This window comes from Microcebus murinus, chromosome 8 (assembly GCF_040939455.1).
Source record: "Microcebus murinus isolate Inina chromosome 8, M.murinus_Inina_mat1.0, whole genome shotgun sequence".
Taxonomy (NCBI): domain Eukaryota; kingdom Metazoa; phylum Chordata; class Mammalia; order Primates; family Cheirogaleidae; genus Microcebus; species Microcebus murinus.
In genome coordinates this window covers 62,640,840-62,663,501 of record NC_134111.1, presented here as the reverse complement: position 1 = coordinate 62,663,501, position 22,662 = coordinate 62,640,840, and the positions used below count along the sequence as shown (strand labels likewise).

Here is a 22,662-nt window from a genome sequence, read left to right as displayed (position 1 = left end):
GAGGATTATAATCAGGCCTTGAGGGATTAGATGACTAGAAAAGTCATCAGAGCCCATATTAAGATTATTAACTTAATCTCAGTCACCTTATCCTTCAGTGGAATAGCCAAGAGCCAAGCAAGACACAAAGAGTTTCTGGGTTGACTGCCAAAGAATTCTGAACAGAGGGTTTTTTCAGGTGTAAGGTATCCTGCCAGTTTGTTATATAATGAAACCTGGATATGAAACAATTGAAAGTCATGCAATTTATGAAAACATATTTATTACATCTTGGTAGCCATTCTGCCAACAGAACGGAAAAACCAAAGGCTGAAAGAATTGACTGACCAAGGTACGTGCATCCTAAGTAATCACTTCTTTTAAGGGTGAAAGCCTTCGGGCAGGATTGGTCATACTGTTGTCACACTAATTTTACCCCATCACATCTCCACAATAACAAAAAACCTCACATGTTAAGAAAACACAAAAATGTTATTTGAATCTAAATGTTATCTGAGTCTGAAGGTTACCTTTGTTTTCTTATTGAGTCCACTAACAAAGGCTTAATTAACCATGGCAGGCTTTCTTAACCTTTTGGGGGTCAGAGATACCTTTGAAAATCTCACAGACACACTGAACACTAGATAATTGCAGATTGTATAATTAATTTCAGGGTTCTCATGAGACCCTACACCTTTCTGTTGGCTCCCTAGAATGCTGCATTAAAAGGTATAAGGGACAGTGAGTCACACATATGGGGGGAAGGGAAGATTCGCTACTTGTGAGCACTTTCCTCCTCCGTGGACTATTGACTTACCTGACTCCACCCTCTCTCTTCTCTTGAGCCTTCCAAGTCCCCACTTTCAACATCTTTATGCCCTACATTTGCAAAGCTTTATTGGTTCACAGACTTCTTCCCTTTTTAAAATACTATGGTACAGAAGCAATTTTAAAATGTGCCTTCTTTTGACTCCTCTGATTCACAAACTTGAATCAGTTGGTAGTGAAGGTTTTAAATTATGAACAAGTTCACTCTTCTTATTTGCTATGAAGAAAGTCATCAAATCATCCTTAACTAACAATTTTATCAGACTTTCAACTGCCAGGTGATACCACAATTTAAGGATATGTTCTAGCTCCTGTCATACACTTTTCACGCATTGCCAGAGCAAAAGCACTTAAGAGAAGGTCATTTCTATCTCATTCTAATTGAGCCTATGATTCCAAGAAGGCTCATATAGAGCCTAGTCCAACCTGTGATCACTTTTGTTTTTTAAAAAGTTATTATAATTTTGGCCAGGCGCGGTGGCTCACGCCTGTAATCCTAGCTTTCTGGGAGGCCGAGGCGGGTGGATTGCTCGAGGTCGGGAGTTCGAAACCAGCCTGAGCAAGAGCGAGACCCCGTCTCTACTATAAATAGAAAGAAACTAATTGGCCAACTAATATATATAGAAAAAATTAGCCGGGCATGGTGGCTCATGCCTGTAGTCCCAGCTACTTGGGAGGCTGAGACAGAAGGATCGCTTGAGCCCAGGAGTTTGAGGTTGCTGTGAGCTAGGCTGACGCCATGGCACTCACTCTAGCCTAGGCAACAAAGCGAGACTCTGCCTCAAAAAAAAAAAAAAAAGTTATTATAATTTTAATCAATATTAGATATTGCTTCATTGTAAATAGCAGTATTACAATCAGATTAGTTGTTTCCTAAATACTATAAAAATAATTTTTCATTAAGATTATAATGACAGTCAAACTCTGATTAATATAAAGAACCTGAAATTTGGGTATTAAATCATAGTTTTGCTAAAACCTCCAGAATAGCACAATTATAAAATATACTTTAGGAAAAGTACCTATTTTATGAATACAGATTATTTGTCTTTAAATGCAAATATTTTACAGATACTAGTTCATCTAAATAAAAACAAGTAAATGGATTTTTTTTAACTTCAGGTACACACATTGAATTAATGAGAATTCCTGTCATGACACACCCTTATCATCAATGCAGGTATGGTTCACTTTACTTAAACAGTTAAGTAAATTCTACTATGTCCATTATTCTTAGAGGCATTTTCCCCTTAGACAAAAAATGTTGTCTTGTCTTCCTCTATTTCATTCTTACAGTAAATGGGTATTTGTTTGGTAATCTTGTCTCAGTAACCTAGATATTTATAAACAAACTCTACCCATGCAAACTCTAAGGAACATTAACAGCACATTTAAAGTTTTAAAGAAACATAATTATACTGAGTCATATTTTGATACCTTAATTTCTACCCTTTCCCAAAATATATTGGAGCAGGCAAGGGCAGAATGGGTCACAAAATCCAGTGAACCACATGGTCCAAGATATCTGCAATCTCTACTTAACTCCTAGTTATAGTTAACCCATTAGGAAAAACAAAGCATCTATCTACCCATCCTGTTTCTGTTGATGTCACATTCCTGTTACGAAAAAGCAGAGGAGTAGGTAGTTGGGAATAAAACCATGAACATTTTTTATTTGATTTTATAAGAGCCAAAGGATATGTATGGAATTCCATAATATCTCTATAACACTTACTCGAGATATAAGTCAGGGACCTGACAGCATGAGCCTTAAGTTGAGGCTGGACATTTCTATCAGCTTCTAAGTGGTCAACTGGTCACCTAAAGCTCAGCTAGCACTTGGGTTCACAGATAAGAACTACTACTGGCCAAGTAAGTGTTCTAAATTTCAGCAGAACTAACAAGTGAACTAAAAATATATCACATATTTTTGTAATTGCTAAAAAGGAAACAAAATACATTTTTTTAAAAGTACACCATATATAAATAATATTTCTTTACTGAATAGGAACAAAAATAATACTGGTGAATGTTTATTTAAATTTCACATTATTCCCTAACTTGTTATGATATAGAAATCTGCTTGAAGAAGAAAAAAAAAAAAAGCACATTAAATAGAAATTGAAATCTTACTCATATATAAATAAAATTAATTTTAGATCTTTACTTCTGTGCAAGATATAGAACCTTAATACAGAGAACTCTGGCATTATCAACTCAGGGTTTCAAGAGTTGTGATACACTACTGAGGCATTTTACAGTCTTGGTTCACTAGGTCACTGAGGCGTATTTGACACATTAGTAATGATGGAAAGTGATTACCATTTCTTTGACACCCACTGCCCTACATGAAATGGCACTAGGAATCACTCACTCATTTTAGACCCAAATGAACTGGCCTTTATATTCACAGACATCATCAACAAGTATTTAAGAATACAGCCTAGTCATTAGGACATGAACAATCATAAAAGAAAAAAATTTAAAAGGCACAGAATCTGGTATATCCTGCACATGTGTATTGTACTGACACAACAGGCTAAAGAGACATCTCCAAACAGATTCTTTAGAACAAACAAGCTGTTTTCTTAAGCATATACAGTCATGTGCCACTTGCAACAAACATTTCAGTGGAAAGACCACATATTCAAGACACTGGTCCCATAAGATTATAATAATGTATTTGTACTGTACCTTTTCTATGCTTAGATACATAAATACTTACCATTCTATGACAGTTACCTACAGTATTCAGAACAGTAACATGCTGTACAGGTTTGTAGCCTAGAAGCAATAGGCTCTACCATATAGCCTAGGTATATAGTAGGCTAATACCATCTAGTTTTGTGTAAGTACACTCTATAATGTTCACACAACAACAAAATTACCTAATGATGCGTTTCTCAGAATGTGTCCCTGTTGTTAAGTGATGCATGACTATATTTCACTATAACACATAGCTTTCATGGTTTTAGCATTGTCCAGGTAAGTACTCCAAAGCGTAATTTTTACCAATAGCAGATGGAAAATATTGTATCTACTTCCAAATTAAAGCAATTTGGACAAAAGGAAATTAAGAAACATTACACTAAGCCAAGTAAATGAATCACAACAATACTGCAGCTAACCTAGTCAGACAGAACATTGAAAGGGAATCAAGTTCAATATTTATATAATTGGGGGAAGAGTTTTGTTTCAGAAAAATATTTGGTACAGTTTCTGTTCAGTCACATTAAGAACACTGCAAAACCACCACTAAAACAAACTGGACTCAAAATCAACACAATGGCATGTGTTTTTCAACCTGTAATCAACACTAAGAAATAATTCCTTTTGGTTATTAAAATCCTGGAAAGAAATCATGATTACCCCATCTGGGGATATGGCCTTTAAAGCACAAGTACTTTTAGACAGAATAATTTCTAATTCCATTTTTTCTACTGACTTTCAAATTCCTTGAACAGAAAAAAAGTAAATAAATGCTTTCTTGGATGGTAGATTTAAATAGGAAATAAAACAAGGGTGGAAGGAAATAAATGACAAGATAGAGCAAAGGTACAATACTGTGGGTATGTAGAATGAGTAAGTCTAGAGATTTAAGGTACAACATAAAGACTATAGTTATAATATTGTATTGTATACTGGAAATTTGCTAAGTAGATTTTTTGGTGCTCTTACCACCAAAAAAAAAAAAAGAAACTATGCAAGAGGATGAATATGCTAATTTGTTTGACTATAATAATTATTTCACTATGTATATCAAAATATTTAATAAAAAACACAATAAAATTTTAATAAAGTTTAGATCAAGTTATTTTAAGAACAAGTATATAGTAATACTCTATATCAAATTTCATTTTTTAATTAATCATTTTATTAAATGAGGTAAGTGCCACCTACATAGAAGACATAGAAAAATATTTTTTACACTTCAAAAGTATATCTGTTGGCCCAGCTATTCCACTGATATGCATTTATCCAAGAGATATGAAAACATGTCGACACAAAGATTTGTATAAGAACATAGCAGCTTCATTTATAATACCTAAAACTGGGGGGAAAAATACCCATTAACAGAAGAAGCAATAAACTGATGTGTGGCAATTCATACAAGAGAATACTACTCAGCAATAAAAAGGAATAAACTACTGAATGTGCTACAACGTTAATGAAATTATGGAAATTACCCTAAATTAAATAAGCTGGAGACATGCTATATGAGTCCATTTTGTGAAGTTCTAGAAAATGCAAAATAAACATATGATGAAAACAATCAGAACAGCAGGTGTCTTTAGGTGAGGGGCAGGAACTGCTAGGAAGGGCGTGTGAGGGAACTTTCTAGGGTGTCATAAATGTTCTATATCTTGATAAGGGAATGTTTATGGGGAGATATGCATCCATTTGTCAAAACAGTACAGTTAAGGTATGTACATTTCCAAGTATGTACATTTCACCTCAAAAAGAGTACTATAAAAAAAAATGCCATGTAGTAAAATGAGGTATGGATGAAACAACAATGGCAGGATCTGGACCACTGTTAAAGCTGGGTGACAGGTCTAGGCTTTTATTACACTCTGTTTACTTTCCATATATCTAACATTTTACAAAATAAAAAGTTTAAAAATTTTATCACTAGAATGTACAATCAAAAATTTGTAGACCACGAAAATATACCTCTCAAGAAGCTTTCTCTGATATGCAAAAGACATTTCTAAAGATCCACGGAGACCCCCTGTGTCTGCTTCGCATGGAGAATTTAAATGGGGCTCATTATTTTTCCCAGCTCCCCTTGGCTCCACCCCCAGCAAACCTCACATCAATGGGCCATTAGAATGAATTTGATGATATGGTTGTCTCAGTTACCACCAGCCCCCAAATTAATTCTCTGGTCTCTCAAATATTTATTTCTAACAAATATTGGTGCAGAAATCAGAGGTGCTGCATACACTGGAGAAAACAACTGATTTGATATATTTCAACCTTGGACTTTCTCTATCCTCCCTATTCTCTAAAGATGTTTTTGCAACTTAGTGAGAAAATGAAAATGTGCTGTTAATCCTGATTTTTAGAAAATTTTACATTTTTTTAACCTCATTTTCTTGTTTCTCAGCAAGACAAAGAGACATAAATTTTAAGAATCCAGAGAATACCAACCAAGGTCAATGGTCGATTTCTCTACTATGGACTGATAAGACTTAGTCGGGTACTAGTCACTGAGTGCGTCGTAATAGTTTTCTTAGTTTTGCCTAAGAAAAGTTCTACAGGTTTTCATGACTTGTCCAAAGAATCAGAAGCACCAAAAACGGCCAAAGAATGAACCTAGGCTCAATCATAGCTGTTTAAAGTATAATATGTCAATACCCTCCTAGGTCATAAGAGGATTATAAACGCACCTAGGTAAAGAATCTTCTAGACAGAACCTAATAAGTGGGCTCAAATACTGTTATCAATCAGTTTTCAATAGTCAGCATAATAAAAACACTGAAATTAGCTAAAATTTAAGATCCAAAATTTACATACATTATAACCTTTATTTACAAATCTTCCTACATAACATTCCTTTATTTTTATACATCCTCTGCTAAATTCCAACAGAGAATTTCTCCAATGGAGAATAGCAAATACTCAAAGTGAAAATGATCCTTGATGCCAGCAGATTCATTCATTCATCATCCAACAAGCGGTTGACTATTTATGGGTACAAGGAGGTCTTCTAAGTACTACAAATATGGCATTGAATAAAATGAAGTCCATGCCTTCATAGAGCTTACTTTCTAACAAGGAGAAACAGGCTCATAAGAAGGGCTTAGGCCGGGCGCTGTGGCTCACGCCTGTAATCCTAGCTCTTGGGAGGCCGAGGCAGGCAGATTGCTCAAGGTCAGGAGTTCGAAACCAGCCTGAGCAAGAGCGAGACCCCGTCTCTACTATAAATAGAAAGAAATTAATTGGCCAACTGATATATATATAAAAAAAAAAAAAAAATTAGCCGGGCATGGTGGCGCATGCCTGTAGTCCCAGCTACCCGGGAGGCTGAGGCAGAAGGATCACTCGAGCCCAGGAGTTTGAGGTTGCTGTGAGCTAGGCTGACGCCACGGCACTCACTCTAGCCCGGGCAACAAAGCGAGACTCTGTCTCAAAAAAAAAAAAAAAAAAAAAAAAGAAGGGCTTAGGATAAAAAGTACCATGGAGGAGAATGAATCAGGGTAAGGGCAAATAGGTGTGCAAATTACTATTTAATATACCTGGTAAGGAAAAGCCTCTCAGTCACAGTGACATTTGAGCAAATCTGAAGAATGTGAGGTTCCAGAAGTCCAGACAAAGAAAATGGCAAGTGTGAAGGCCAAGTACCAGAACCCCCTTGCAAACTCAAGAAACAGAGAGCCAGGCAGCAGGAGATGGGAGAGGGGATAAAAGGATCTGGACCTCCATAGGCCATTTTCAAGATCTGGGACATTTAGTGAGAGAGATGGGAAGCCATTGGAGAACTAGGAGCAGAAATTATCCTATTTAATGTTTTTAAAAAGATCACTAGCTGTGTGAGAAGAATAGATCACAGTGGGGGAAAGGTTGAAACAGGAAGTCCAGTTCAACATAGAGATCACAATTAATTCAAAGGAATATTTTAACTTCATTTGTTTATAGGCTGTATTTTGTTATAAAACTTGATATTCCAGACTGGGCATGGTGGCTCACACCTGTAATCCTAACACTCTGGGAGGCTGAGGCAGGTGGATTGCTGGAAATCAGGAGTTTCGAAATCAGCCTGAGCAAGAGCAAGACCCCGTCTCTATTATAAATAGAAAGAAATTAATTGGCCAACTAACATATATATAGAAAAAATTAGCTGGGCATGGTGGTGCAAGCCTGTAGTCCCAGCTACTCGGGAGGCTGAGGCAAGAGGATCGCTTGAGCCCAGGAGTTTGAGGTTGCTGTGAGCTAGGCTGATGCCACGGCACTCACTCTAGCCTGGGCAACAAAGTGAGACTCTGTCTCAAAAAAAAAAAAAAAAGAAAAGAAAAACTTGATATTCCAATAATTAAAACAGCAGGCAATTGAATCTACTCTCTTGTTTACCACTGGCTTGGGGGATAGAGTTTTTGAGGAAGAAGAGTCCCCGTACGTTACTTTTTAGGCTCTAGTTTGATCTATTAGCTAGCAGTTCCTTTATCTTAATTAATCTAATAGATAAATAAGACAAAAGCTGCTAGTTTCCCAATCATCCTTTTCAAAATATTCCCTTACAATTACCCAAAAACAAATATTTTAATTTGCATGCTGTATACAAAAGGTTTCTATTATTGTAATTATTCATAACCCTCATCACAACATATATATATATCACAGTAGTCAAAACCCATTTAAAATCCCTGAAAAATTAAAATAAAAAATGTATTGCAAACCATAAAACCCATCAACACTCTCCCAAACTTCTGTTTAGTAATCTGTGAAATCTCTCTTGTAATGAAGACACTAAGTCTCCTATCTTCAATTTCCTTAAGTTTAGTGAATAGCATGTGTAACAGCCATCTCGCACTGTTGTTATCACTTTCTCTTATTAAAAGCTAGGTAGGAAAACCAAAACGCACTGCAAACCTTTCAGGACTTTTAGCCACACTGAAGTGTTATTAATTGGTTTAACCCTTTGCAATCAGATGTCGAATGTGACTTGACACGTTTAGCAAAAATTATAGAGATTAAAATTACTCTTTGAATGTATCAATAATTTGAAATATAAAAAAATCCAAATAAATAAGTTTGTATGAAAAGAAACTCCAGTTTTTTATTCTACTGCCACACTTTGTAAAATCCGGGGTATTTAAAAAATTAAATCCCAAGTAGAATAAAGGAATCGAGAAAAAAGCAAGCGAGTGCAAAGGGTTTAAGAGGGTGTCAGAAACACATGCTTTCCTGCACACTTTGGTGATTTCACCCCATGCTCAGAGCACTCTGATAAATTAAATCATCCTGGCTGTGTCATGAATCGCAGCTGGCATGCCTGAGTACTGCTCTTCAATGATGAGCAAGCAATACAAAATAAGACGATGATTCCACTCTTTAAATCTCATTTTCAGCATCTTGTATAATGTCACCAGGCAGAATATTTTTTAAAAAAACAAACGTTATAATATAATTCACTTTGGTTTCCCAAAACCTAAGCCCATATGCCAGAAAATTAATGGCTTTTTTTCTTTCCAAACACCAGACAGCATCTACAGCCAGGAAGGGAACTGGGTTGGGAGGTAGGGAGAGGCTACTTAGATGGATAATCCAGCTCTTTGCTTACTGATGGAGCTATAATGGGGGTGGGGGGAAGACAAGAGAGGAGCTGGGGAACTGTTACATCCACATCCACTACAGAGGTATTTCTTCACTCTCACTGAATGGCGTGAAGAATCTGCCTCATTTAAGTTCTTACTAACAAGTAAGGAGATTCCCCTCTCTGGGGATAGGCTTCTGCTATAATAATATCACTGCAGACTTTATCTGTCCCCCTCTCTTTTTCCCTTTCCTTCAATTACAAACTATTTCATTTTGTTTTGCTTGGTCTTATTGTAATGAAGCCATTCTTTAAGATCAACCCTTAAACCTTTCCTGGGATAAGGAGAGAGAGAAATAAATAATAAATCAAGATTTCTTTCTCCATGGCTAAATTTAAATACAGCAGGCGAGGAGAAATGGTGAAAAGGGGTGTGTGGGTGTCTATGGCAAGATTTCTCGGTCTCTAGGAGAGAAAAGGATAGAGAACAACATGCTAAAGGGATAGAGGAGGGAGTGAGTGTGTGTGTGTGAGTGTGAGTGTGAGTGTGAGTGTGAGTGTGTGTGTGTGTGTGTGTGTGTGTGTGTGTGTACAGTCATTCCCAAGGCAGAGGGAAGGATTCAGGAAGAAGGAAGGAAGAAAAAAAAAAAAGATAATCAATCCCGGCAGTCACCCATCCCCAGCGCTGGCGACCCCTCTCCAACCCACCGCAGTGCTCCGAGCTTCCCAGAAAGCTCATTACCAAAGGGCAGATTCCCGGCACCAGAGCAAGGGACCAAAGGCTGGGCAGGCAGCCTGGGGAGCTCGGGAGGGATAGGGATGAGGATGGAGATGGCTAGGGAAGGGGCGAGGAGGCCAGCGAGGCCATCTGCGATCGCCTGCCGAGGAGGAAAGGCAGGGCCGGGCAGCCGGGACCTACCTGGAACAGTCACGGTGGAGGATGCCCCAGGCACCTCTGGCCTCTCCTCCTCAGCCTCCTCCCGCTGCTTTTGCTGCTGCTGCTGCTGCTGCTGGATGAGGCTGAGGTCGGAGCGGCTCAGTTCGGCTCTGGCGGCCGCGGGGACCAGCCGCGCCTTCAGGAGCACGGCGGCCAGGCCGAGGAGCAGGGTGCACGGGACGCGCCGGCAGAGCCTCGCCATGGCCGAGAGCCAGCGGGCCGCGGCGGCATATTGCGGGGCTCCGGGCGGCGGCGGGCGCCAGGGCTGCGGGCTCCCGGCAGCGCCCGCTCGCTCGCTCCCCCTCGCGCCGTCTGCCAAGCACGCCCTCCCCGGGAGGAGGAGGAGGAGGAGGAGGGCCGGGAGGCGGAGGGGGCGGAGGAGGAGAGGCGGGGGGAGTGTGCATCCCCGCGCACGTGACGCGCGGGGCGGGGCGAGCCGGGTGCCGCCGCCCCGCGCCTCGCTGTCACCCGTCACCCGCCGCCCCGCTGCTCCCAGAGGACGCGGCTGCTGGGGCGCCGCGTTGGGCAAACAGGAAAGGGGAGGCTTTCTGGGCGCTGGTAGACCTTCACACCCTCCAGCCCCTACCGAGACACGCACGGGGAAAATTGCAAAAAGTGGAATAAAATTCCCGCCACCTGACCCCTAAGTAGGAGAGCAGGTGGCATATTAATTACCCTCATTAATTACCCACAACACTTAACGTGGCACCAACAGATCAAAATGCCAGGGTCTCTTAACGAAATAGTCTTGGCTGCATCGCCGGCCATCATTGCTTAGCTAGAAAATCTGCGGCTGTCTAGATTTTAACTAAACTTCCCTTTTCTGCCCAAGTGGGAATTTCTTTCTATATTATAAAATATTCTTAATTACATTTTGTCTAATTATAGCCTACACTTTTCATCTGTTGGAAAAATACCTTACTAATTACTAGGTGCTTACCACGTGCCAGCATTTAGTCGGGGGCTTGGAAAAAGTAAAACATAATCCTTGCATTCCAAGAGCTCACCACCTGTTAGGGGAGAGGAACATACAAACATTATAATCCAGTGAGGTGGTTGCAACTGGTAAAGCATTATAACGTCTGGTTGTTGCACAGAATTGGAAAAAATTAACTATCTTGTGTATGGAGGGGCCATGAAACACTGCGGGAGATAGGATGTAAAGAATAAGTTCCAAACATATAGGAGAAATCAGGTCATGGAAAAAGTGGAACTCTGTGTGTGTGTGTGTGTGTGTGTGTGTGTGTGTGTGTGTGTGTGTGTGTAAAGCCCAGAGGTAGGTAAAGCCCAGAGATGTGTAATAACAAAACGTGCTTGGAAATGTGTAAGCAATGATTCTAATGGAGAAGTGACAGTGTTTTAGATTGAAAAAAAAGAGTGGAGACCAAGTCACAAAAAAAAATAACAGTAATAGCAAACATTTCTATTGTACTTACTGTGTGCCGGGCATTGTTTAAGGACTTTGCATTTGTTAAGTCCTATAATAACATTTGATGTGGTAAAAGGAAATTGAAATTTACACTGTAAATGACAATCAGAAAATCAATCAGGAAAGAGACTTGCTACCAGTGGTGCATTTTAGAAGGATCGCTTTGCTATCATTTGGAAGATGGGTTAGAGCAGGAAAGACTGGAAGAGAAGAAGCCAGTTTAGAGGTGTTTGCAAAAACCCATGAGGACATTCTGAAGGCCTTCTGAAAAAGAGAGAAAGGAGTGGGAAATTCAGTATTTAGGACTAGAATCCACAGACATGCTTAATAGCTGATTGGAGGTGCGATGGTGGGAGACGTGTCAAGCATAACACCCAATTTACCAGCTCCACGATCTTGGGTGGCTGCTTATGACATTACCAAAATTAATTGGTCTGGAGTGATGGGCCTCAGCACATTCAGTTGTAGTCTCTTTGTATTTGGAGTACCTGTGGGACCTCTCATAGTATAATATCAATATCACCTGACTATGACATCACCCTGTTTACCTGGCTGATTGGACCATGTCCCTTTCCACCCTAACCATTCTCAGCTCCCAATATTTTCAACTTGCTAGAAAACAACAAACTCTTCGGTAGTGGAAATTATTCTTTGATCAAGGGTATGAAAATAGTGCCTATACAACCATAAATAATAATAATAATAGGCATCTTGCCTACATTATCTCATTATATCCCCAGAGCAGCTCTACAAACTAGCTCTCAGCCTATTCAGCAAATGGAAACACTGAAGATCACAGAGGCTCTGTGTCTTGCCCTAGGGTACACTAACAGTATGTGACTTTACCTTTCTGCACTGTGGGAAACTTCTACCATGAGTTTCTATTGCTTTTATAGTGATTTTTAAACAAAAGTAAGCTATGTGCACAGCATAATTTGTGGGAAAACAGATGTCAAAGTAAGGGCTCTAAACTTGTTCTGTCAGGGCTTTGTCTCTCTGTGTGAGCAGGAGCCGTTGGGGGGAGGGGGCTCCTGAGCTAAATGCAGCCTGTTTCCATTAGTCTCATCAAGCTGTTTTTGTTGCAGTCTCTTCCAAGTTACCTCTGCTCCTGGAGAGAAGAAGGGAGAACCTGGAAATGGCTCCAGAAACCTGACTGGTTGATCAGAAGGAACGGAATGCTGCCAGGATTTCTGTCATCCTGCTTTGAGGTAGCCAAGCCATTTTCAATATGTTAGAAGCAGATCTTCTGAAGGCAAAGCCACTGAATCATGGCCCCCAGTAGAGGGTGAATCTCAAATCTTTCAATACTGTGGACTATTTAAAGAAATAAAAAATTTTATCAAAAAAGAGCTTTTAAAAGGTTTTTATATGCTCTGTTCCTCCTATATTTTATGCTAAATTTCTGTAATATACAAAAGCCATATTATCTGATGCAATTGGGGCTAGTAGTTGGTGAATCAAAAGAGTTGCTCGAGACACAAAAATCAATATATCTTAAGTATATCTTAAGCCACTTATTTTCTACACAGTTTTAAAATGTATGTTCATTCACCAATCTTCTGGTGTACGGCCAACAATTTTTCTTTCAGTATTTAACCACATCCTAGGGCTTGAAGTCATAAACCACAATTATAATACACCCCTATGATGTGCAGTTTTAGTTTAAGTAGAAGTTCTCAAGGACTCTTGCCAAGTAATTTGAGTGCCAGGTCTGTCCATGTTCAATTTTTCCCCAAACTTTTACAATTTTCTCACATGCTTAGTATTAAACTTAATTTTCATAGGAAAAATATACATCTTTCAAATTCACGTATTCCTTATGTTACATAGAACTGGCCAACAAAACCAAATTTGTGAACAAATATAACTGACTTTTGGCACATGCATAAACCAGCTGGCGGGGGTAAACACAGGTGGACCTTCAGGAAAATGAATCCTGCATACTACATATGCCTTAAATTTCAGTGTGTGTTTTATAAAATAATAAAAATTATCAGTTAGTCCAGAAAGTTATTTTCAGGTTCATAATCCATGATAATGTTTATGTCCAATGTAATACAATGTAATAATTAATGTTAGATATTCTTCATTTTTACAAAAGTACTGCAAAAGCCATCAGAAAGCAAAGTACAACACTTTACATATATAATTCTTCCCTGCCTAAGACCAGTACCTCCCCATTGCTCTTAGCATAAAGTCTAAAATTCCTAACATGATTTACAAAGCCCTTTACAATCTGTCCCCTGACTACCCAGGCTGCTCATACATGCACATACACACATACACAGAGGCAGGGGTTCTCCTATTAATTTCTTTGAAATAGACTTTTTTGAGTTATCCCTAGACCTTTATATATGTGATTTCTACCCATTTAGCTGGAAAGCTCCTGTAGAAACTAAATTGTTCAGCTTAGATATTACTTCCTCCAAGATACATACCCGAACACTCTTATCTTTGATTAGGTGCCCCTGCTATAAGCTTTCAAGTGATCCCATATTTCACCTATAACCCTATTATTTAAAACGGGCATTTACTTGCCTATATCCTCACTAGAATCCCCACAAGGGCCAGGACCATTATGTTCACAGCTCGTACCACAATGCCTGACACTGATCATTTGATTGATTACTTGGTTGATTAAGTCAATATATTAATTTTAAGAGGTAGAGCTGTTGGTTCAGGGTAGAGGGCCCTAGAATCAGGCTGCTCTGGTATCTACCACTAATGTCACCCATTATTTCTTTTGTTGAAATTATGTATGGTTGTTCTGTTCATGTATTTTTATATGTATATAAAATTTCATGTTACATACAGTTGCTTCATATTTTTCTTGGTAATTTTCTTAAAGTCACCGCAAATACTGAATTAGCAAATACTGAACCCTTGCTCCCAGGGGAAATGCAAAGTTTGGTTCCTGTGAACCTCTGTCACAACATTTTTGTCAATAGGTCAATATATAACTTTCTTCTGTGTGCATTTCTGGTTAAAGACTATTTATTATATATTATTGGTTCAATAACATTGAACTCTTGACTGACAGCACTCTAACTCATGCCTGGAAAAAGCTTATCTAACACTTGTATTTTCTCTGTAAGGCACATCACAGCCTTCTTGTGCTTGGGAACACAAGAAGCCACTTCAGCACTTATGCTTGAGAGCCATTTTAAACAACAAATCATTAACAGAAAAAGCACACAACTGTGAAAAAGATGGCACTAAATAGACCACAGAAAGGACACTTGTTTCCAGTATGAGAACTAAAACAAGAATGAAGAGCCTCATTTTGTTTGACATTGGCCAGGAACGTGCCATGTTGGGCAACTCAAAATTTTCACTGCTCTGTTCATTTTCATGAATACCCACAAAAGTGCCACAGGAATCACGAACACAATTTAGCAAATAAGCAAATTCAAAAAATATGGAACTTTAAAAGTAAGGATAAATGGCACATGCGTGTATGTGTATGCATATGTATAATATAAACATGTCCTTCTTTTGGTGTAAAAAAGATTAGATGAAAGGAATTATAGGGAAGCCAAATAATCCTGGACAAATTAGAAATGGTACCAAGAATTAAGACATTGCTGCTAGAGATCCTCCAAACTACACTGCATAATAATGGATTAGGCAAAAGGCCCAACAGGAAATTTGTCCACACAGCTTCATCTCCCTACCTCCTGTGGGAAGAAATCTCTGGGTGAACCTGTTAATCACAATAAGATGGTCTGTGGTAGGCAGAATAATGGCTGCTCAAATATGTTCATGTCGCAATCTCCAGAACCTGTGAATATATTACACGGAAAGCAGCATTTTGCAGATGTGACTGAGTATAAGAACTTTGAAATGGGGAGATTACCCTAGATTACCTAGGTGGGCCTAATCTAATTGCAAAATCAATTATATTTCCATATACTTACAGTGAACAATCCAAAAATGAAACCAATAGAGCTATTCCATTTACAATAGCATGAAAAGTAATAAAACACTTTGGAATCAATTTATACCCTAAAAACTACAAATCATTGTTCAAAGAAATTAAAGAAGATTGAATTAATGGGAAAATCTCATGTTCATGGATTGAAAATTTTAGTATTGTTAATATGGTAATGCTCCCCAAATGGATCTGCTCGATTTTAAAATTTATTATAATAATGGCAATCAAGACATTGTGGTACTGGCTTGAGAATATACCTATAGATCAATGACAAACAATTCAGAGTGCAGAAATACTCTCATTTCTCTGTGGCCAACTGATTTTCAACAAGAGCACCAAAACCATTTAATGAGAATAGTCTTTTCAATTTATGATGCTGGGACAACTGGATAGGAACAGGCAAAAGAACAAAGGTGGACCCTTACTTTACACCATTTTTTGTAATTAGCTAAAAGTGGATCAAAGACATAAATGTAAGAACTAAAATTATAAAACTCCTAAAAGAAACATAGGGATAAATTTTCATGACCTTGGATTCAGGAATGTTTTCTTCTTAAGCATGACAACAAAAGCATAAGCAAGAAAAGGAAAAGAATAGATAAATTGGTTTTCATCAAAATTAAAACTTTCATGCATTAAAGGACACTATCAAGAAAGCAAAAGACAGGCCAGGCGAGGTGGCTCACGCCTGTAATCCTAGCACTCTGAGAGGCTGAGGCAGGCAGATTGCTCGAGCTCAGGAGTTTGAAACCAACCTGAGCAAGAGCGAGACACCGTCTCTACTATAAATAGAAAGAAATTAATTGGCCAACTAATAAATACAGAAAAAATTAGCCGGGCATGGTGGCACATGCCTGTAGTCACAGCTACTCAGGAGGCTGAGGCAGTAGAATCACTTGAGCCCAGGAGTTTGAGGTTGCTGTGAGCTAGGCTGACGCCATGGCACTCACTCTAGCCTGGGCAACAAAGTGAGACTCTGTCTCAAAAAAATAAAGAAAGAAAGCAAAAGACAACTGACAAAATAGGGGAGAATATTTGCTAATCATATATCCAATAAGGATCTAGTAGCCTGAATATAAAAAGAACTCTTGACAAGTCAACAACAAAACACAAATGCAATTTTTAATATGTGCAAAGTATTTGACTAGTCATTTTTCTAAAGATATGAAAATGGCCAATAGCACATGAAAAGATGCTTGCCATCAACAGTCATTATCAAAATGCAAATCAACTATAATGGTATACAACTTTACACACACTAGGATGTCTGTAATATTTTTTTTTTTTTGAGACAAAGTCTCGCTTTGTTGCCCAGGCTAGAGTGAGTGCCATGGCGTCAGCCTAGCTCACAGCAACCTCAAACTCCTGGGCTCAAGCAATCCTCCTGCCTCAGCCTCCCGAGTAGCTGGGACTACAGGCATGCGCCACCATGCCCGGCTAATTTTTTATATATATATTAGTTGGCCAATTAATTTCTTTCTATTTTTTTATAGTAGAGATGGAGTCTCGCTCAGGCTGGTTTTGAACTCCTGACCTTGAGCAATCCGCCCGTCTCGGCCTCCCAGAGTGCTAGGATTACAGGCATGAGCCACCGCGCCCGGCCTGCAATATTTTTTAATGGAAAATAAGTGTTGACAAGGACATGGAGAAATTGAAACCTTTATATATTGCTGGTAGGAATGTAAACTGGTGTAGCTGCTCTGGAAAAAAGTTTGGCAGTTCCTCAAAAAGTTAAATATGGAATTATTAACCCAGAAATTCCACTCCTATGTATATCCCAAAAGAACTGAAAGCAAGTGTTGAACAAAAATTTGTACAAAATGTTCATAGCAACAATATTCACAATATTCAAAAAATGGAAACATCCCAAATGTCCAGCAATAGAGGATTGGAAAAACAAAATTCAGTATGTCCTTATAATGAAATATTAGTGAGCCATAAAAAGGAATAATGTACTGATACACACTGCAACATAAATGGATCTTGAAAACATTATGCTAAGTGAAAGAAACCAGTCACAAAAGACCACGTTATATGATCCTATTTACATTAAACACCCAGAACAGGTACATTTTATAGAGACAGAAAGTAGGCCAGGCATGGTGGCTCATACCTGTAATCCTAGCACTCTGGGAGGCCGAGGTGGGAGGATTGCTTGAGCTCAGGAGTTCAAGACCAGCCTGAGCAAGATTGAGATGCCGTCTACACTAAAAATAGAAATAAATTAGTCAAACAACTCTAAAAATAGAAAAAATTAGCTGTGCATGGTGGCACATGTGCCTGTAGTCCCAGCTACTCAGGAGGCTAAGGCAAGAGGATCGCTTGAGCCCAGGAGTTTGAGGTTGCTGTGAGCTAAGCTGATGCCACGGCACTCTAGCCCTGACAACAGAGTAAGACTCTGTCTTGAAAAAAGAAGAGGAGAAAAAAAAAATAGAAAGTAGATTAGTGGTCGTTTAGGAATGGGGATGGGATAGCAGAATAGAAGAATGTAGCTAAAGGATAGGGACTCTCTTTGCTGTGATAAAAATATTCTAAAATTGACTATGGGGGTGGTTGCATATATCTATGAATACACCCAAGCCATTGAATTGTACACTTTAAATGGATAAATGTGTGGTATGTGAATTGTAGATCAAGAAAGCGGTTTTTAAAAAAAACAAAACAAAATTTCTGGATCCAAAATGGTGGCATAGAAGCAAGCTGGCTTCACTCCCCACCACAGAAAACAAAAAACAAATATACAGCACTGAGATTATCACCAACTGTATGTCAAAACTGAAATATGAAGATGAGAAAATTCCTGGGGCCACAGACAAGTGAAAAAATTTTGAGCAGATGGCAAGAGAATCAAACTTCCACATCCATGATACCCCTCCCTCATTCTGTCCAGCACGAAGCATGGGGAAAATCTTCCCCCAAATCACTGTTTCTACACAGGAAAAAGAGATAGAGGTGGACAACAAGCTTCCTCCCATCTTGGGTTCCCTAACAGGAGACCTGTCCCTGTCTTAGCTCACAGGAAACATTGTGAGTGCCTAAAGGGAGAAATATCCCTGAGAACAGGCAGAGACAAAGGGAAAGACATGACTATCAGCCCAGCCGTGGAAACTTTGCTGTGTCACTGGGCCAAAGGAGACACCCAATCAGAGTGGCTGTTTAGCAGCACCATGCTGTCGGAGGCTCGTTGCATAGGGCCTCTAGGTACCAACTCCTAAGCAGCCTTCCCACACTGCCTGGATATCCTTTTGGGACCTCCTTCATTCAGAAGAGGCAGCATCCAATCTCTTACTAGAGCTGAGGCAAACCTGGGCTTAATGCACTACCTAGAGCCAAAAAGGAGGCAGTGACCTAGTGGTAAAAAACCTCTGAGCAAATATATCCAATAAAAACCAAAACAGGCCACACGAAGACTGAAATTAATGACTATCACTTCAATGCAAAGACAGACACACATCCACAAAAAACCAACAGCAAACAGGGAACCATCATATCCCCAAATGGACAAAGCAAGGAACCAGTGACTGACCCAAAGGAGACAGCAATATGTGAGCTCTCTGACCAAGAATTCAAAACTGCAATTTTAAGGAAACTCAGTGATCTTCAAGATAACACAGAAAATCAATTCAGGCCGCGAGGGAGCCTGGGAAGAGGCGGGGAACAATATGGCGGATGGCGAGGAGCCAATGGCTGTGGATGGTGGGTGTGGGGACACTGGAGACTGGGAAGGTCGCTGGGACCATGTAAAGAAGTTCCTCGAGCGATCTGGACCCTTCACACACCCCGATTTCGAGCCCAGCACCGAATCTCTCCAGTTCTTGTTAGATACATGTAAAGTTCTAGTCATTGGAGCTGGCGGCTTAGGATGTGAGCTCCTGAAAAATCTGGCATTGTCTGGTTTTCGACAGATTCATGTTATAGACATGGACACTATAGATGTTTCCAATCTAAATAGGCAGTTTTTATTTAGGCCTAAAGATGTTGGAAGACCTAAGGCTGAAGTTGCTGCAGAATTTCTAAATGACAGAGTTCCTAATTGCAATGTAGTTCCACATTTCAACAAGATTCAGGATTTTAATGACACTTTCTATCGACAGTTTCATATTATTGTATGTGGGCTGGACTCCATCATAGCCCGAAGATGGATAAATGGCATGCTGATCTCCCTTCTGAATTATGAAGACGGTGTGTTAGATCCCAGCTCCATTGTTCCTTTGATAGATGGGGGGACAGAAGGTTTTAAAGGAAATGCCCGGGTGATCCTGCCTGGAATGACGGCTTGTGTGGAGTGCACGCTGGAGCTGTACCCGCCACAGGTTAATTTCCCCATGTGCACCATTGCTTCTATGCCCAGGCTCCCCGAGCACTGTATTGAGTACGTGAGGATGCTGCAGTGGCCCAAGGAACAGCCCTTTGGAGAAGGGGTTCCGTTAGATGGAGATGACCCCGAACACATTCAGTGGATTTTCCAGAACTCCCTGGAGAGAGCGTCACTGTATAATATCAGGGGTGTCACATACAGACTCACTCAAGGGGTAGTAAAACGAATCATTCCTGCTGTCGCTTCCACAAATGCAGTCATTGCAGCTGTGTGTGCCACTGAGGTTTTTAAAATAGCCACAAGTGCATACATTCCCCTTAACAATTACTTGGTGTTCAACGATGTAGATGGGCTGTACACTTACATGTTTGAAGCAGAGAGAAAGGAAAACTGCCCAGCTTGCAGCCAGCTTCCTCAGAATATTCAGTTTTCCCCGTCAGCCAAGCTACAGGAGGTTTTGGATTATCTGACCAACAGTGCTTCTCTGCAAATGAAATCTCCAGCCATCACAGCCACACTAGAGGGAAGAAATAGGACACTTTACTTACAGTCAGTAACTTCTATTGAAGAACGAACAAGACCAAATCTCTCAAAGACATTGAAAGAATTGGGGCTTGTTGACGGACAAGAGCTCGCGGTTGCTGATGTCACCACACCACAGACTGTCCTGTTCAAACTTCATTTTACTTCCTAAGGAAAATAAATCTGCATATAATAGAAAACTTATGGAAAAATATACTTCACAGATGCTAAGAAGTTTAATTGATGTCATTTTTAGCAGTAGTGTTGCTGGAATTTGACCTTTTTTGTATAACAAACCACTCTTTTTTAACTTTATAACTTTCCCTGGAAGACAGGATTTGGGGGTTGGTGCTCATCAGCATTTTCGTTAATAATATGGGAAGCGATGGCCGGAGAGAGAGATTATGAGAAAAGGTACTGCTTCTTTTGGAGGAGGCAGCCGTCCTCTTGTGTGAATTTTGTTATTATGGTCAAAGAGTGCATTCCTCAGCTTTCATTTGAGGCCCCACATATACAAAAGATGTCCCTTTAAAGAAAACAAGGAATTATGTTTTAAATGACATTAAATATTACAGCCTGACATCTGGAGTATATTGAACATAGGCTATATCTTGATTTAATATTCATTTAATTGTGGTTGTCCAAATGAATATTAATTATTGCAAAGTTTATCTTGTCCACAATAACTTGTAAAATGGTGTTATAGCTGAATAGCTGAGCATGGAAATGGGAAATATTTTCATGTGTTTATTTGCAGTGCCATAGAGGCCAGTATGCATAATATTAAAACCAAGACATGGCTGTTTAAAAATTTAATGTTTAAACAGTTATCACTGATGCTTTTGCACTATTTATTAATAAAATCATATATTGTCTAAAAAAAAAAAAAAAAAAAAAAAGAAAATCAATTCAGAAATGTATCAGGTAAATTTAACAAAGAGATTGAAATTTTAAAAAATCAAACAGAAATCTTGAAAATGAGAAATACATTTGCTGAACTAAGCAATTAGACCCTCTCAACAGCATAATGGATCAAGTAGAGGAAAGAAACTGAGAGCAAAGAAAGCCTATTTGAAAAGACACATTCAGAGGAGAAAAAAGACAAAAGTATAAAAAGGAACAACGATCACTAACAAGATGTAGGAAATTACCTCAAAAGATCAAATCTAAGACATATTGGTATTCACGAGAGAGTTGAGCAAAGGAGCCAGGGATAGAAAGCTTATTCAAAGCAATATCAACAGAAAATTTCCCCAAATTTAAGAAAGATATAAATATCCAGACACAGATTCAACCCAAATAAGACTACTCCAAGACATATATTAACCAAACTCTCAAAGGTCAAGGATAAGGAGAAGATACTAAAAGCAGCAAGTGAAAACAATCAATAACATTTAAAGGTACCCAATTCATCTGGCAACAGATTTCTCAACAGACACCATACTGGCCAGGAGAAAGTAAGATGAAATTTTCAAAGTGTTGAAAGAAAAACCTGCCATCCAAAATACTGTAGCCAACAAAGTTATCCTTCAAATATGAAGGAGAGATAAAGACTTTCCCAAACAAAAGCTGAGAGAATTCATCACCACCAGACCAGTCTTACAAGAAATGCTAAAGAGAGTTCTTCAACCTGAGGGGGAAAAAACACTCATGAGAAAAAAGAAAAAAAAACAGTTGAAGGTATAAAACTCACTGGTAAAATTCAATACATGAACAAATTCAGAATACTCTACTACTGTAATTGTGGTGCATAGTCCACTCATAACTCCAGTATGAAGGCTGAAAGACAAATCTGTCAAAAACAATAATAGCTACAGCAACCTAAGAGATAGGGAATATAAAAATATGTAAATTGAGACAATTAAAAGTTAAAATATAGGAAGGGTGGAGTTAAAGTATAGAATGTTTTTGTTTTTTCTTTGTCTCTATTCTTTTTTTTTTTTTTTTGAGACAGAGTCTCACTTTGTTGCCCAGGCTAGAGTGAGTGCCATGGTGTCAGCCTAGCTCACAGCAACCTCAAACTCCTGGGCTCAAGCAATCCTTCTGCCTCAGCCTCCTGAGTAGCTGGGACTACAGGCATGCGCCACCATGCCCGGTTAATTTTTTCTATATATTTTTAGTTGGCCAATTAATTTCTTTCTATTTATAGTAGAGACAGGGTCTCGCTCTTGCTCAGTCTGGTTTCAAACTCCTGACCTCGAGCAATCTGCCCACCTCAGCCTCCCAGCGTGCTAGGATTACAGGCGTGAGCCACCTCGCCCGGCTGTTTCTATTCTTTTCTGTATGATCTAAGTTATCATCTCTTTAAAATAACTTGTTATAAGATGTTTTTTGTAAGTCTCATGGTAACCACAATGCAAAACCTATAATAGACTAACTAAAAATTAAATGCAACAAATTAAAACATACTACCCAAGAAAATCACTTAACCACAAAGGAAGACAGTAAGAAAAAAAGG

The 22,662-nt window shown here is 39.1% G+C and overlaps 1 protein-coding gene and 1 pseudogene across 2 annotated transcripts in view; one reads left to right on the top strand and one right to left on the bottom strand.

Moving 5' to 3' along the window:
* FAM171B (family with sequence similarity 171 member B) overlaps positions 1-10,377 on the bottom strand; it is a 62,937-nt gene extending 52,560 nt beyond the window's left edge. The window contains exon 1 of one of the 2 annotated variants that reach the window (XM_012779478.2): positions 9,984-10,377. In XM_012779478.2, the coding sequence (XP_012634932.1) occupies positions 9,984-10,203 (220 nt within the window). In that variant the 5' untranslated portion in view covers positions 10,204-10,377. The remainder of the gene's footprint in view (positions 1-9,983) is intronic. The other variant, XM_012779479.2, reaches the window with a different exon arrangement.
* An 8,628-nt stretch (positions 10,378-19,005) lies between these two features.
* Positions 19,006-21,070, top strand: LOC105879308 (NEDD8-activating enzyme E1 catalytic subunit pseudogene; annotated as a pseudogene).
* The last annotated feature ends 1,592 nt before the right edge of the window (positions 21,071-22,662 follow it).